Source organism: Trichosurus vulpecula, chromosome 4 (genome assembly GCF_011100635.1).
Source record: "Trichosurus vulpecula isolate mTriVul1 chromosome 4, mTriVul1.pri, whole genome shotgun sequence".
NCBI classification, from domain to species: Eukaryota; Metazoa; Chordata; class Mammalia; order Diprotodontia; family Phalangeridae; genus Trichosurus; species Trichosurus vulpecula.
The window spans coordinates 135,550,150-135,568,310 of NC_050576.1; the positions used below are offsets into that span (position 1 = coordinate 135,550,150).

The 18,161-nt window shown below is 37.4% G+C and overlaps 1 protein-coding gene across 3 annotated transcripts in view; it reads right to left on the reverse strand.

Annotated features, from left to right (window-relative positions):
- EFCAB2 (EF-hand calcium binding domain 2) overlaps positions 1-18,161 on the reverse strand; it is a 104,613-nt gene that overhangs the window by 73,237 nt on the left and 13,215 nt on the right. The window contains exon 1 of one of the 3 annotated variants that reach the window (XM_036756174.1): positions 12,014-12,076. The exons of the other annotated variants lie outside the window; for them this stretch is intronic. Coding sequence (XP_036612069.1) covers positions 12,014-12,020 — 7 coding nt within the window. The 5' untranslated portion in view covers positions 12,021-12,076. Of the gene's footprint in view, positions 1-12,013; positions 12,077-18,161 lie in introns of those variants that run through there. 3 annotated transcript variants of the gene reach the window in all.

Below are 18,161 nucleotides of genomic sequence, written 5' to 3' on the forward strand. Positions count from 1 at the left end.
ATTATTCCTACCATTCCACAGATTTTGTAAGACATGAGTATTTTCATGAAAGCAAACTGATGGTTTTTAGTTAGCTCTGTGCAAGAGAGTTACACTATTCAAACTGAATGAAGCATAAAAGCAATCTGCCTTAATGGATGCAAATGTTTACAAAAAAATATTTATCTATTACATGGCTTCAAAATTAATATTTCTGTCCAACAATGGAAATAAATGTTTGAAATCTGAAAACATTTGCTGGAAAAAACAAATGTTTTCATCTGGAGGGAGAAAAAACACTTGGGTGCTATTAGAATACAACCAAATAAATTGCATTTGAAAATAACTATCTTTGAAAGAGATACATTTTTTTCCATGAGAAGTTTAATAGCTCTGGATAGAATATAATAATGACAACCAAATTATCAAAACTATTCTGATAATCACCATTCTTACTTCTTTCTAAATATCAAAAGAGATAATATATGCAACTTTAAAGTACTATGTAAATTGTAGCTGCTATTATTATTATCAATGAATGTATAAGGCACCTACATGGTATGATACAGTGTTGGGCTTAAAATCAGATGACCTGGGTTCAAATCCTGACTCAAACACTTATTTGCTGTGTGTCCTTGGGCAAATCACTGAACCTCTAAGGTCCCTTCCAGCTCTAAACATATGATCCTATAAAAGCTATGATGTTATTTGACACCTAGGCCAGCCCACTCTTACACTTGGAGCCCCCAGAAGGTACAACCCTAGGTTAGAGATACTCTATGGGTCTATATCTGCGTTAAAAAAACAAATTGCTTATGAGCCCTTACCTGTTTTATTTATACTTTTCCTCTGGTCAGCCAGCAGCAAAGGCATTTAATAAGAACATAGTAAGATTTACAATAGGACACATGCCCATAAATCTAGGACATACTCTCCCACAGATATAAAGTCAGTCAATAAACATTTATTAAATACCTACCATTTGTCAGACACTGTACTAAGTGTTGGAGATACAAAAGGAAGCAAAAGATAGTTCCTGCCCTCAACCTATTTGAGGAGACATTAATCAAACTATGTACAATCAAGCTTTATGCAAGATAAATGGGAAATAATTAAAAGAGAAGGCATTAGAATTAAGGGAAAAGCTTCCTGAAGAAGATGGGATTTTAGCTGGACCATAAAAGAACTCAGGGAAGCCAGTGGGCAGAGATGAGGAAGGAGAGTATTGCAGGGATGATGGACAACCAGAGTCAATGCTCAGAGCCCAGATATGGAAAGTCTTGTTTGAGGAACATCAAAGAGGCAAGTGTCACTGGATCCAAGACTCCATGAGCAGAGGAATAAGGTGTAAGCAGGATGGAAAGACAGGTGGGGCCAGGTTATAAAGGGCTTTGAATGCCAAACAAAGTATTTCGCATTTGATCCTGGAGGCAATGGGGAGCCCTACCATCAGTGGGGAGAAGGAACATGAAGAGAAATTATCCCCGAAGGGTTCACATATGAGGAATATGTATGAAGGGGCAACTCTCAACTGGGATTCTGCAGTATACCCAGCTCCACATGCATGAGTGACATCACAGAAATGCTTAGACACAATAGCATAATTCTTCATAAATTTTCAATAAATGTCACCAAATGCTAGAAAAATCTTTAGTTTCTAGAGTTTCTTTAGCATGGCCGGCTATCTTCTCTGGATCAGTAATCTCGACCTATTGAGATACTAATGTACCTAGGAGAGGTGCTGCAAAGCTGGTAATTGTCAGTTGATGGTTTCGGACTTCCTCAAGGTTATCTAATATTTTGATTAGTCTATCCTAAAGTCTTCCCAAGGCCTCTCCAAACGCAATAAGGTCATCTAGGTAACACTTAGAGGTAGTCCATTTCTCTTACCACCGTCTATATATAGTGTTGAAACATGGTCAGTGCCCCAGAGATTCCTTGAGACATACATTCAAAATGGTAAAATCCTGCAGGGCAGATGAAAACTGTCTTCTTTTTATTTTCCTCTGCCCTGAGGATTTGGGAATACCCACTGTACAAGTCCAATACTGAAAACCACTGGCTACCCAACAAATGAGCCAGGGCATCTTGAATTCAGGGCATGGTGTAGCTGTCCACCTTAATTCTCTTATTTAGTGTCCAGTAATCTACATACCCCTGGATCTTTCCAGACTTATTCTGTATCACTACTATGGGTAAAGCATTATGGATTGCCATTCTTCAACCCTGAAATACAGGCAGCTAGATGGCGCAGTGGGATAGTGCACCGACCCTGGAGTCAGGCGGACCTGAATTCAAATCTGAACTCAGACATTTACTAGCTGCGTGACCCTGAGCAAGTCACTATAGATGTTCACAAAATAATAACTTTAATTTGTCTTTATTGGCTTCTTTTTTTTCAATCTGTCAAATTCTTCCCCTTTTCTTTCTTGAAAAGAAATTCATAAAAGTTAAATTGCAAAGAAAAAGTTCATTTGTGAGTTTGTTGTTTGGAACTCAGGACACATTTTCCCATGGAAACAATAAAAATTGTAGTTATGTTCTCAAGATAATCCACAAAAGTATATTTAAATCATGATATGATTAAAATACAGCACTTCACCAGACATCTACTGGCATTGTACCAATTGTATCAAGTCCTAAAAATGGAAAAAATACTCCTTTTATAAAATCCATAGTGACTCAAGAGACTGATATAATCATCTACAGTAAAAAAAAAAGTGGATGAAAAATTCACATTGCTTAATCTTATGGTTAGGTGGTAAGCTAATAATTTTTATGCTTTGGACAAACACTACATATGAACAATGAACTGAGCTTAAATTTGAGTAGGGAGAGATTGGCTGAAATTATAATTGGTAAACTGTGCTGTATTTTCAAAGCTCCCAAGCTACTTACGGCTATAAAGGCCACTTTTTAATACCAGTATTTCCCCAGTGATGTTATATGTCTGTAAATCATGTAATAACATAATCCCCAAAGAATCAAAACTGTAGATGACCCAAAAGCCAACGAAGACAGCCATGGTACGTCTAAGTAGGCTACAATATTTTACCAACACTGACATACACTAGAAGCAGCATCTCTCTGGAAAAGAACAAGAAGTGGTCACACAGCAAGAGCAGGGGATGAGATGAACAGCCCAAGTCCTAAACTGGTATTCACATATATTAAAAGAACCAGAGGAAGGTCTTCTAGCACTTTGAATGGATCTTCTATGGATGGTTTACCAGAAAAACTTGGACAAAAATCACAAAAAGGTGAGAAGTCACAGAAGAGTTGTGACATGGCCTGATGGAAGAAATAAGAATAACATGAAGGATCCATTAAAATTTTGTATACTTTGCAGTGGAAAATAGCAGAAAACAATCCAGGCTTCACTGTTGCTAGCTTCTTTGTTGCATACAGGCACACAAAATGAACATTCCCACAGCCCTAGCTTGCCTAAGTGGTGTCCTCACGGTTACCTTTTGGAGTTTGCAAAGAGGTTTTCACCCAAATGGAAATGAGATCTAGTGGAGAGTGAGATGGACCTAAAAGTCAGGAGAATTGGCTTCGAGTTCTAGGCTTTGACACTAACTAATTAAATGACCCAGGCAGCCCACTTAATTTCCTTAATCTGTAAGGTTAGGATAATAATACTTTATTACCTAGCTCACTAGGTTGTTATTTGTTAGTCTTATAGCTCTACATAAATGTAAACTATTATGAGAATTCCCAACTCAACTTCCTAATTCCTGTTACTATTCCTTTCTCAACTTCTGGATCTCTTTTGTCCCAGTACCTAATTCTCCTAATTAATCCTAATTAAGGATTCAGGCTGACATTCCTCCCTTCTCCAAATATTCCTTTAGAGCAGAATTTTCTATATATAATAGGCCTCTCAGAAATCTCTAGAGGCATCTGGATTTTTCTTCAGAGGCAGACTGGAACTCTAGCACTAGCAGAGACAGTCACACTCAGAAAAGGAGGTAGATTTTCATAATATAAATGGATAAGAGGCAGAAAAGAGAAGAGAAGTAGAAAAGGACTAAAAAAGGACATTTGTGTCTATATAATAATAGATTGCCTCACAGTTCAGGCGGAAGTACCTATGACTTTCTTAAGTTTCTATATGATCCCAAAAGCAGCAAGCAACAGAGTGGCAAAACATAACTATTATTTTATTAGTTAATTTATTTATTTTTAGTTTTCAACATTCACTTCCATAAGTTTTAAATTTTATTCCCCTCCCTCCCCACTCCTTCCCCAAGGCAACCCACACTCCACATAGGCTCCACATATATACATTCCCATCAAACATATTTTCCCATTAGTCATGCTGTATAGAAGAAATATAATGAATGGGAGAAACTATGAGAAAGAAAAACAAAACAAAAAAAGAAAATAGTCTGCTTCAATCTGCATTCAGACGCCATAGTTCTTTCTCTGGATGTGGATGGCATTTTCCATCATGAGTCCTTTGGAGTTGACAAACCATAACTATCAACATGGCAAAAATATTCTACATTCACATCGACATGGGAGAGGTGGTAAAAATCTATAAGGGGTTCTCTAAAATGTTCTCTAAAATAGTCTGCCACTATAAAAGCCACCCAGATAGAAAGGAAACAATCTAGGAGAGGCTTCTATACCAATAATTTCTATATTAAAACTTCACGAGTCATTTCCATGTAAATGAGATGTCACCATGTGCATAAGGAGTAATTCAAGGTTCAGATTCCATAATAAAATGAATTATTGAGACCCTTCTCGCGGTCATGGGCAGTAGGTCTTTGCATAGATAGATTCCACCTCTTTGTTTCTTTCAGGCAATGATCTATTTATTGGTCTAATGCAGCCATGGAACCCTCCATAGTTGATCCTAACACCACAAGAACGCTGTGACCCTGTCAGTTACAACAGTGCTTGCTCTGTCCTCTAATGGCTGTCTGAGAAGCTGGGTTAGCTAACTCTGGGGAGCTGAAATGGAAAACTGCTCATCCAGAGAGATCCGTAACAGAACTCATTATCTCTCCCTTTCAAACCTACCCCTCTCCCAAAGGTCCCTATTTTTGTCAAAGTCACTGCCCTTCTTCAATCTTGGCATTCATCAACTCCCCACTCTCCTTTACCCCACATATCGAAGCCAATGGTGAACCTTTTCATTTCTACCTCCAAATATCTTACCTCCAAACCCTTCCCTCTACATCCACAATCACCAACTTCATTCAGGCCTTCATCATACATTTCCCAGGCCATTACAATGGTCAATTAGGAATCAGTCTCCCTGCCTCAGGTTCCTTTCTATTCCATGACATCCTCTACACTGCTAATCAAAATGATTTCTCTTAAGCTCTGTTCTGACCCTGTCACTCCTCTATTCAACAAACTCCAGTAGCCTCTTGTATAAAATATAAATTCCTCTGCCCTTAGTAGTCTTCCTCACCCCCCTTGATGCCTTCTCTTGGGCTGTCCCTATGCCTGGATTTCACTACCTACCCACCTCTCCCTCCAAGAACTCCTCACTTCCTTCAAGATGCAGCTAGAGCACCACTACTACACAAAGTCTTTCCTTATCCCATCACCGCTGCCAGTACCTTTCCTCCCGGACTACCATGCTTTCATTTTGTCTTTATTCTGCGCATAGAATGGAAGTTTCTTGAGTATAGGGGTTGTTTCATTTTTTGTATTAGTATACTTAGCAACTAGCAAAGTGCTGGGCACATAGCAGGAACTTAATAACAATGCTTGATGGTTGATTACTTAAGGACAGCTGAGTTAGACATTTTCCCCCCTTCCCCACCCCTCCATAGTTCCAGGACTCTAAAGATTTATGCCAACTCATGTGTATCCTATACTTTGTATATTCAGTCACTAAATTATGACACCCTAAACAGGCCAGCTAAACCAGAAAGGTATCCACTTCCGTGGATTTAGATGATTAGCCAACTTAGCTATGAGTAACGAAAGAGAGGAGAAAAGTAGGGCACGCTGTGTGTGCACCATTCCTGTGAGGAGGAAGAAAGCATTAAGAAATAATAATTCACATGTAGAGAGTGCTCTCAAACTTACACAGTATTCTCCCTGTAATAAGCTTATAAGGTAGCAGAAGTATTATCTCCATTTTACAGATGAGGAAACTTAAGAGTCACGGAGATTAAATGATGATATAAGAAACGTTGGGTCAAACAGCTCTTCCTGCTGGCCACCCACAGTAACTTGTTTGTTGTCTAGAATGACCTTGAAAGGAGCGAGGAAGGCAGTGTGATGCCAGCTGCTTATCTGCAGAGAAAATTCATAACTCTAGTGTTTGTAACATAGTGACTACATTATCCAATGTGTACAAAGCAGCCAAGTTAGTTTCATTAAAAATAAATGGTAACCATTTCAATTCAATATTTCTGTTTTAAGATTTTTCATCCTATACTAAATTTTGTACTTTATGGATATTTTTCATTTTCATACTTTCCTAAAAATCACTTTCCTAATATTGTATACACAAAGTAGAAACTACTTAATCACCTGGTGTTATACGAAAGGGATCATGGTATAGTGGAAAAAGTACTTCAAGGGGATCTGAAGTCAGGAGGTCTACGTTTCTGCTATTTAAGAGGCAACAATCATTTATTAAGCATGCACTATGTGCCTGACATTGTAATAAGCTCTAAGTAATATAAAAACAAACAGGAAACAGCACTTGCCTTCAAGGACCTTACAGTCTATCAGTAAAGGCATGTACACATATACGTTTATAAAGTATATATAAAATAAATACAATATAACTGGAGAAGGTAGGCACTAGCATCTGAGATCATGAATGGTGTCATGTAGCAGCCCAGTTGGAACTGAAACTTTGAAAAAACTAGGGTTTCTAAGAAGATGAGGGAAGGAGGTGATGGGCTGGGTCGTGTGTGGGGAACACCAAGGCAGTTTGCCTCCACCAGAGCATGTGGGAAAGGGATTCATGTAAAATAAGGCTGGAAAGGTCAAAGGGAGCCGGACCACGGAAGGCTTTAAATGCTGGACGGCAGAGTGACCTTGAAAGTTGTTTCATTTCTCAGTTTCCTCATCTATAAAATGAAGAAGTTAGACTAGATGATTTCTAAGGCCTCTTCTAATGCTAAACTGATGAACCTTCAAACAAGGGCACAGAAAGAAATGGAATCGAGAGGATTTAAGTCATCTGCCCATATCACTACTGCAAACAACAATGATTATGACATTTATGTAGGTTTTCAAGTTTGCTAAGTGTTATACAGACATTATTTCCTTTGAGCCTAATAACCACTCCAAGGTATAGGTACCACAGGCAGCAAGGTGGCGCAGAGGATAGAGTGCCAGGCCCGAAGTGAGGAAGACTCATTTTCCTGAGTTCAAATCTCACTTCGGACATTTACCAGCTTTGTTACCCTGGGCAAGTCACTTAATCCTCTTTGCCTCATGGCAAACCACTCTAGTTTCTTTGCCAAGAAAACCCCAAATGAGGTCACAAAGAGTCTGTTTGTGATGGAACAACAACATAAATACCATGTTATTCATGGTATTGGGTTTTAAACCTATTGAAGAAACAGAGGCACCCAAGCTTGAGTGGAATCCTATGACTATGATTTCCTATGAGCCTCACATTGCATTACAAATAACCATTTAAAAGCCCTGAACTTTAAAAGCTATTGTAATGCTACTAAAGAAGAAAGTATCTCATTTCATTCTATATTTTTCCTGCTTACCCATCCTCAAGGAATTTACCACAGCTGGGGAGGTGGAGCAGCACAGGAACTGAAATGTGACTGTGGTGTTCTAGAGATCAGGATTAAATCCACTTTCATCCTGTATACAAGGCATTCATAAGAGGGGCTTAATTGTAGGTACATCATTGAGAGAGATAAAGGACGAAAGATTAAGAAAAGAACATAGACACAAAAAAATATACTTATTTCTGATTAGATAATACAAAGACTTAAAAGACCCTAAAATGATTCAAAAATTAAGGACACCCAAGCCAGCATGACTAGATGTTGTTTAAAAATCGAAAATGTTTATCCTGGGTCCCTGGTCATTCCTGTCCATCACCACAGGGTCATTTCAGGCCAGAGTTCTCCAGCTGAAAAGGATGAAAGGACATCTGGAAGGTAGAGCCTGGCCATAAAACTCATCTGCATCTAGAGAATAGCAAAAATAACAAACTAGAACAGGTATTCTTTTTCCAGTTTACTCCTCTGTTGCTTGGCAGGTACTCAGTGAGCCCTTGATTTCTGAACTCTGGACCTCCCCAACTCTCTCTGGTGTTGACTGTGACCCAGGCTGTGAATCTGCTTTAATGTCAGATGCCCCAGATACTGCCTGCTCTCTAGCTGCCTGCACGATCCATATCCTCTGCAGCCTAAACTGACTTTTACTTCAAATTCCACTGCTGTCTGACCCGTTTAATTCTAAGAGGCTTCAGACTGCAGTAACTGCCTGTGACCTTTTAAATTCTAAGACTTGTGTCCCTAATCACTCACCTCTGCCCCAACTCTCATCTATCATTGCCTGTGCAGGGTAAAATATCCCCGACGAAGTTTCTGACAGCAGAAATCAAACCTGTAGCCAAAGCCCCAAATGGGGCTCCACCACGTCCTAAGCAGGGGCAGAGCCAGACAGGAGGGAGAAGAGGTACTGTGAAAGATGTGATTTTTCTAACAAAACGATAACAAATGTACATGTGCCTCCTGAGCCTTCTCTTCTCCAACCTAAACATGGCCAGTTCCTTCTACTGAGGCTCATGTGGCATGAACTTAAAGTCCACGTCATCCTGGTTGCCATCCTTTGGACACTCTCCAGTTTCTTAATCCCCAGTTCCCAGAACTGAGCACAGTACTGCAGATGAGGTCTACGTATTTTTTTAAGGGAGTGAATTCTAGTTATGGAAGAATATATAAGCATGTGAATGCCTAGAGGTAGGAGATGATATATCATGCTCAGGGAATAGAGAATGCCAAAAGGGGAATAATGTGAAGGAAAACTGGAAAGATAAGTTGATGCCAGTTTTAAAAGGGCCTTAAATGCCCTTCTGGATTATACCAGGGAGGGAACTGCTCAAGGTATTTGTGCAAGGGAGCGACAGTTGGACCTGTACCCATAGATTACTTTGGCAGCTACGTGAAAAGTGGTTTGGAAGTGGGAGGGATTTGAGGCAGGAAGACTGGTAAAGAAGTTATTACAGAACTTTACAACAGTTCAGGCAAGTAGTGAGGAGAGTTTAGGATAAGTGGAGAAAGGTGGGTAGACATGAGAAACAGGACAAATGTCGAGTGAGCATGATGTGGCAACTGACTGGATATCGGAATAAGCCTCAGTTTCCTCATCTCTGAAATGAAGGAGTTTGGCTATGTCACTTTTAATGTCCCTTTCTGTTTCGAAATTAGTGATCCTATGACTCTAAGGGCATGAACTGGGATGACTGAGCATGACAGTGCTTCTCTCACGGAAAGAGGTAAGTTTGGAGAAGAGGCAGGTTTAATGCAGAAGACAAGTTCAGTCTTGGACAGTCTGAGTTTGAGTCCAATATGACACTGAGGTGGAGATGTCCAGCAGCCAGTTGAAGGTGGAGAACCAGGAGTTTAGGAGAGAAATTGAGGTTGAATATATAAATCTGAAAGAACTCCATGTTGGGGGCAGTGGGGAGGAGCAGGGTGAAAATTGAGTAGTCAAGGTAATCAAGGAGGAGAGTATAGAGAGAGAAGGCAAAGGACAGTCTTGGCTTCAACTACCACCTCAATGCTAAAGACTACAAACTCTACATCTCCTGTCCCAACTAGAGCTTCAGTCCTATGTGCCAAAAGCTACAGGACATCTCCACTATCACTGTTAGCTCTCATGCCCAAACTTTCCATTTCTGTTTATGGTACTATTGTTCTCACGCACTGGAAAAGGGAGTCGTTGACTCCTCTTTCTTCGAACTTCATATCCAAGTAGTCACCAAGTCCCATTTGTTTACCCTTAGAAATCTACCTCGAACTTACTTTCCTTTTCATATCCACTGCTACCCAGGCTCTCCTCACCTCCTGCAAGGATTATAACAATGATATTCTCGTTTGTTTCCTACTTCTAATCTCCTCTCCGTATGTTGTTCATATCATTATTAAATTAATCCTCCTGAAAAAAGTTTCCCTACTGTTACTCTCCTACTCAAATACGTATCACTCTCCCAATTCTCTACTAAAATAAACTGCTTTATAAACTGGTTTAGCATGACAGTTTTCCATAATCTGTCTCTACTGCACCTATTCACTATTCCCCAAAATAAGCCATTTGCTCGACTCAGTCTATTTCCTTAAGTATTTTATCTTTTCCACCTCCATCCTTTTTGTTTTCCATCTTGTAATACTTGTTCTCTGCCTACAGCTAGGCAGTGATGTGGATAGAGCACCAGACCTGGAGTCAGGAAGATCTGAAGTCAAATCCAACCCCAAACACCTACTAGCTATGGAACCTCGTGCAAGTCAGTTAACTGCCTTAAGTTTCCTCCTTTATAAAATAAGGCTAAAAATAGCACCTGCCCCCCAGGGTTGTTGTGAGGATTAAAAAAAGGATGATATCTGTAAAGTACTTTCCAAACCTTGAAGCGCTTTTATATTGCTAGCATCATCTGTTGTTGGAAATTCCTTAGAAGTCATATGGTTACAGGTGTGCTTTAGGAAGATAAATCTGGGGAGTCCCACCAAAATAGCTGAAAGGTTGTGACTAAACCCAACTTCCCCTTAGCATCTCAAACCAGCAGCAGCAACAACACCAACAACAACAAAATATATATATATATATTTCACTACAGTTACACTCTCCTCCTATGGACAATGTACATAATTGTGGAAGATGGTGCCCCAGGTTTTCAAGGAATTTTTTGTACCAATTGTTCTTACTACGTCACCTTAATAAATGTCTTTACTAAAAGTTAATCTACCCGACGATTGTGGATAGGAAGCACACTAGTGAGGACTTGAGCTCACAGTAAGTAGTAGTGGTAGCCACTTACAGGGTTACACCTAGAACCTGAAATAGCAATCTCCCTTCTTTTTGAGTATGATTTGGTGGATTAACTCCAAAGTGGGTGGTACACAAAGATTATATGGCAGGAAGTATGAACAAAGAAAGTTGGAGCTGGATTGGACTTCTGGCTCTGCTGGATACTAACTATGTGACCTTGGACAAGTAACTTCTCTAGGCCTCACTTTCATGACCAGCAAAATGAGGGAATTGTACAATACTAAGGTCTCTTCCAACTCTAAATCTAAGGACCTATGATTTAAACCTAAAAAGGTAAATTGAAATAAGACTGGGAAAAGTTGTGAATGCCAGGCTAAAGTGGTAATCAATGTTAAACCACTGAAGATTTTTGAACAAGGCCATGAAACGCACCAGGTATAGATTTACAAGAAAGGGAGGATCTGGAAAATGAGCCCACATCCTTAAAAATGGTGAAGGCAAATTAGGGAAATAAATATCTGAAAAAAACGCACAGATATTTTAACATTCTATTAAGGAAATTAGTTGACAGACATGAAATATTCCATTTAAATATCTTCAACATATCTTATGGATAAAAAGACAGATACACTAATAGCATTTTTAAACAATTTCACAGTTAGAAAGATTTATGCCTCATTTCCAAAGTATGTCCTTATTTTTACCAATGTTTAAACACTGAAGAAAATATTAAAATGCAAGTATATGAAATGTGGGAATAAAGATTAAAGAACTACTGTTAAGGCTATGTATACTGAAATATTAATGCAACTACATTTGGGAATATTATTGTTCTTATACTTGCATTAATTTTTCAGTATATGTAGCCTATACACATAGCTATATGTGTGTATTTCAGAGTATTATGGTTCTAGTTATATTAACTTTTCAGGATGTATATGTATCATATACAGTATATATACATATGTGTAGCTCTATATATTCATTTGTGTATATATATTTGCAAAGTATTTTTCTTTTATATATATATATATCAGTGGATGATTATATATAAATTATATCATGGAGATACAGATATAAAGATACATACCATTCATTCTTCTCTCCTCCTATGTTAATGCTGCCTGGACATTTAGAACTTTTTATTTCCAACACCAATTCTTCAGTATTTGAACCTTGGACTAACCTCAGAGAGGTCAGGGTACAGAGGAACCATATCAGAGAAAGAAGCAAAAAAATGTTCTCTATTTTATTAAACCACATATACAACACATAGCTATGGTTGGCTGCTTATGTATTACCATTTTCCCCCTCAATTTAAGGAATAGATTGCCCAAATTTAAATTATTTAGCTTTATGGTGATTTATGTGGGTTCTTGACTTGCCACAAGTTGCTAATTTATTGTAGTTTGCTTTTAATGAATGTTTAAGAAAGATTTTTCCTTCTCTGAAAAAAATCACCAAGACTAAGAAAACAATGTACGGGTACAGGCATGGGATATAAAAAAAGATGCTTCTCAACATGTTTCAGTGTAGTAAGAAAGCTTATTTGAATGCACTTCCTAGCTCCCCATTATATCTTCCTTTTCAGTATAGTTTAAACATACACACACACACACACACACACACACACACACACACACACACACACACACCTTCTAAAAATTAACTAGTTTCTGTTTTTTCTACAATTGGTTTCTTGTAATCAGTCTGAAAGCCAAATTTTTAACAGCTTCTGCCATCTCCTACGCCATGGAAACAAGGAGAGCTCTCTTTTTCAAAATACTCAGACCAGATGAAAATACTTGATAATACACTCAATGGCAATGCCTGGAATTGAGATGCCTATTTATACTATTATTCTGGTACAATCACAAAATGATTTTAATCAAATTTAACTTGGGCAAAACCAGAGTTTGTTTACATTTATTTTGTTCCCTATTTCACACAGATCTTAGCCCAATTCTTATAAGGACTCTTCAGGGAGGTGCTCTGAGGATGAAGCTATTGCTAGCACAAATTTTTAATAATTAAAAAGACAAAGTACTTTGGAAGATAAGGTCTAAGAGGAAACATCTTTAAAATAGACCTTTTCAACTTGTTTTTATCGTTGAATTTTTAGAGAAATCGGTTATAACTACAGTATCTCATAGATATAATTATAAGTGAAAAAGTTCATTTTTCCTCATATTTACTCCTCAAATTTCCTCATATTTACCTGTGGCAAAATAATAAAAAATTTTAATTTCATGTATGATGTTACCACTACTTGTTCTTGTGACATCATAGGCCTCTTTGGAACCTGCTAAATGATGTGGTAATTCATCGAGACAGCACACATTTTCTTTCACATAATAAAAATCCTTTGAATTGGGATTAGAAGAGTTCTTTACGTGGATCTTAAGTATAAATAGGTCATTTTTCTTGGCCAGAGTTGTGTAGTACTGAACTTATACTTCTGTATTTTTAAAATCCAATACCATTTGGCATTTTTATAATGGCTCCTACTAAGCAACAAGAACATAGAGCATACAGTGATTATTTTGTACTGCCTTTTAGTTGTTGAAATTACAGCTGGAAACAAGTCTAATTTCACACTAGACTCTATCTACAAGGCTAACAATGTAAAGTGAAGGAGAATGGGAAAATGTAGAGCCCTGGATTTGGAGTCAAAATGCATGGGCTCTAATTCTAGTCTTCCCACCTTTTACCCATGTAAATTTGGATATGTCACTTAACCTTTCTGAGAGGAGTGAAACTGATGCAGAGTGAAATGAGCAGAAGCAGGAGAACAATTTACACTGTGGCTACATCACTGAAAAGGAAAAGAGCTGTGAAAGACTTCATATGATCAATGCAATGACCAATCCCAACTGCAGAAGACCAATAATAAATCATGCTTCCCATCTCTTAGCAAAGAGGGGAGGGATCAGAGGTGCAGAAAAAAAAGACACACATTATAAGATACAGACAATGTGTGAATTTAATTTTGCTGCATTTATTTGTAACAAGGGCTTTTTTTTTTGAGGGAAAGTGAAAGAAGTCAAGTGAAAATAGTGATAATGATACCAGAAATGAAAAGAAAAAAGAAAACATGGTCAATAAAACATTTTAAAAAGTATACAGAAGACAGCAGAGGGAAGTCCAGAAAGTGATACAAATAATCAGGGTAGTGTTAGAACTTCTAAATTCAATTTAATATATGCTTTTAAAAATAATTGTACATAACACAAGACTCAGTGTTACATACAATTCTTTTCTTCAATTCTTTGTATAAAATGTTCATATTTGTTGATGGATGTCAAGTTCATTAAAAAAATTTTAATCAAAAAAGATTGTTTTTAAAGAACATATTGAACTGGACGAACTCTAAGATCTCTTATAACAAAGATGCAAGATAGCATAGCATCTTGGTAGATAGTTGGTAATAGATAAAACACTGGATTACAGTCAAATGTTGGAAAGGAAAATTGGATAATTTTCCTAAAATGACCTCAAAAGATGAGATAAATTACAAAAGTACAAATGTTGAGGACACCATTATCAGAATAAGGAAGATGAATTATCTGCAAATGAAAGCAGGCTTTAACAAAAAGTGAAATAACAAACATTCCTATGAGATATACACCATTTCACTGTTCTTCAATGCCCAGAAGTCTGCGAATATCTTTGAAGCATTTAACCAAGCACTTAAAACCCCACCTGAAGAAGTTATGATAAAATAATAGGTCTCAAGGGATGGCTTACAATGAGAACTGTTGAGAGTATATAACAAAAGGCATGTAGAAATGCCCTCAAGGTTAATTAATTGATAGTACAAATAATGTTATTGTACAAAGATGTATGCTATGGTACTACTAGATAAAAATTGAAAAGTAAAAAAAAAAAATTAAAAAGCAATTGAGAACCTGACTGATCCTTACTAAAAATTCTTAAGAATTCTCAGTCAAGTCTTATTGTGAAAACCACCTAACATAAAAAGGACCAAGGCTACATTTACACAAGACCCAAACCACTGCCTCAAAAGTGAAAAGAGCTCATTTCATCATCTGTCTACACATGACATTTTTGGACAGAATTTATTGAATCTTGGGGCATTATGCAGAAACGGTTCATGTCTTATTAAATAGCTTTAAAATGTTTCGCTTTTGAATATTAAGTTTTGCTAGAAAATTCACCAGGTTTCAGTGATATTAAATTAGTATTTGATGTGAACTGAAATTTTATACATCAGCACTGAGAAGGGAGGTGAACAAGACAACCAGCTGATCACATGATATTCCTGAAGGTCCTATGCAATCTAATTCTTTTTGGTGCATTTCTTAGTGCCTTGTACAATTTAATTTTTATGTTAAAAATCGTTAAGACTCTCTTAGGAGATTAGTATACGTCACCATTAAGGCTTTCTGATATTCAGATTTTTATTTTCTTAGTTGCAACCTCTCTTCAAACCTAAATACTTGCTCATATTTTCACTCTTTAAAAATTTATAGACTATCAAGATGTTTCTCTAAGACATTCATACTTGATAACTGTGTAGCTGAATTATGTACAGCTTCTTACTGGCACCTAATTTTTAATCCTTCACATTCCCTTCATTTTGTTGACGATTTCCTAGTAGTAAAGTGACAGTAAATGAACATATAATTTTAGGTGTGGTATCATGAGAACTAAGTAAAAAGAGGAATTATTATCTCCACATAAAATCTGATCCAATACCAAAAGGCAATCCAAAAGTCACACTAATGAAATGTAAATATTTCTGTAAAACTGTAATCTATGATACCCACAGATTTCCCTGCATTAATGTTTTCCCAAGAAGCATCTTTCTTGGTCCTCCACAATCTATTTTTCAGTTTGCCTTCTTTTCTAACTAGCCTTTCATAGAGGCACATTGTTCTTGCATTCTTCTTTTCAAAATGAGTTGGCCAAAATAAGTTTACAAGCTTATTCTTTTTACTTTTAAAAATTTTAAGCACTAGATTTCTTAATTTCCCCAAATTTTCCTTCTTGAAACCTAAAATTACTGAATGGGGACCCATTCATTATGCCTATAATAATTCAAAATTGCCCAGAGTCATTTTGTGTGTTGATTATCCTTGATTATTAGAAAGGTATTAGATTGGTGGGGAAGAGAGTAGGGGCTAGATTTGGAGAAGGAATGTCCAGGTACTAATCATGATTTCAAAACCCACTGAAGTTCTCCATAATCACTCGACTGGATTCCAGTTAGGAAATGCACTAGACTTGAAAGTATAAGATGTGGGTCTGAGTCCTGGTTCTGCTACCAAATACCTATCTGACCATGGGCAAATCATAATGGTCAAGACCTCTACAGGTCTTATTCTCCAACTGCAAAAAGAGGGGGACAAACCTTTCCCTACAAAATCCTATTAAAGCAAAGGCCTGTCTCTCCAATGCTAACATTTTAGTAGTATTGCCCTAAGGCCAAAGGTAGGAAACCCTCACTGCTTCCAAAGTAGTTCTCACACAGGGCTTAATGGAAAGGCCTATGACAGTTGTGAGCAGGATGCAACAATAGACACAACGTGGAATTCTGAAGAAAAACAGGAGTCAAGGATGTCATGAAAATGGGCTGGTCACACAGCAAGAGAGAAAGACGACAAGCTGAGTCTTCCACTAGGACCTTTGAAATGGGGAGAAATTAAGGAGAGCCTCCAGCATACTGAGGAGATTGTGGATAAGGGCTGTACAAGCAAGCACAGATGAAGGGAATTCTGCATTGTTAGTGGGAAAAACAGATCATCTGAGAACAAATTCACAAAGTTGTTGAGAATCAAATGAGATAGTTTGTATAAAAGCACTTTGAAAACAACCAAGTATTATACCAATATAAGCTATAATACTTTCAGGCATGTTAAGTTCCCCTCTAAAGTCTTCCTCTGATCCCTCATCATGGCATGGAGCTAACTCTTCATTCTCGAAGGCTATTAATTTGAGTATAAGCTCTGGCATGATCAACCAAAATGGAAATACTTCAAATACAAGCCTGGTGACTAGACTATTGTCTAAGGAACAATCTACTTGAGTTCATAGGTACTCCTCTTCAGGTCACTACAGGGTAATGATTTTTCAACCAGAACTATTCATAAAGAAAATCTACTAAGTACTGTAAACAGTTATATTTACATCAGTGGAGGAAGTATATACACAAATTCATAGATCCTAGGATTGATGAAGTTTCTAGTGTTTACTTTTTTTTCACTACATGTAAAACACCATTATTATGGTACCCAATGCTATATAACACACTCTGACATCCTTTCCCTTGTCGCACCCCCCCCCAAAAAAATCTGTAGGAATAATAAGCAGTTCCTCCCTACTAACCTAGCCTTTTCAGTATTCTCAGTATCTCAGGCAGCTAAGTGGCACACCAGACAGCGCTTCACCTGGGATGAGGAAGACCTTTCTTCAAATTCATCCTAGAGGCTTACTAGCTTTGGCCAGTCACTTACCCTGTCTCAATCATTTTCCTCATCTGTAAAATAAGGATAATAATAGCACCTTGGTCACACAGTTCTTAGGAGCCTGAAATGAGGCAATGTTTGTAAAGCTGTTTGCAAACCTTCAAGCACTCTATAAACGCAGGCTATCCCTTTCTGGTCAGCCTCTGAATCAGCTCTAGAGAAAAGATTCAAGTTCTCTATTGGGGGAACATGTAAAATCCTATTTCCACAACATTCTGGTTAATATAACACTGGAGAGTAAGGTTTTAATAGTAAGTTAGTTTTATTCTTCAGTTTAATAAGCAAAAATGCAAATTTAAGATAAACGATAAATCATAAGCTCATTATTCACTTCATAGATTTGCCACAAGGTTCTTTAAAATAGATTAATCCATTTAAAACAGAACTTTCTTGCAAAATGCACCTATTTCATGAAGATATTCAGTGGACTAGAAGCACGACCTGGCTCCTCCTTGCAAAAATTCTACCACTCATTTGCTGGGTGATCTTGGGCAAGTCCCTTAGCAGCTTTGGGTTTCAGTTTCTTTGTAAAATCCAGGGTTTGACTAGAGATTGGTACTACCGGATGTTCCCTTACAAGTCTAAAATTCAGTGATTCTTTTGTATTAAATTAGATATGCCTTTACTACTAAAACTAAATGTATTTTAAGTGGAATTTGACTAAAACCTAAAGACATATGACAAATACAGGATATATATGATATGTGACAAATACATATGACAAATAAAAGAAACCAAAGCAGTAAAGAA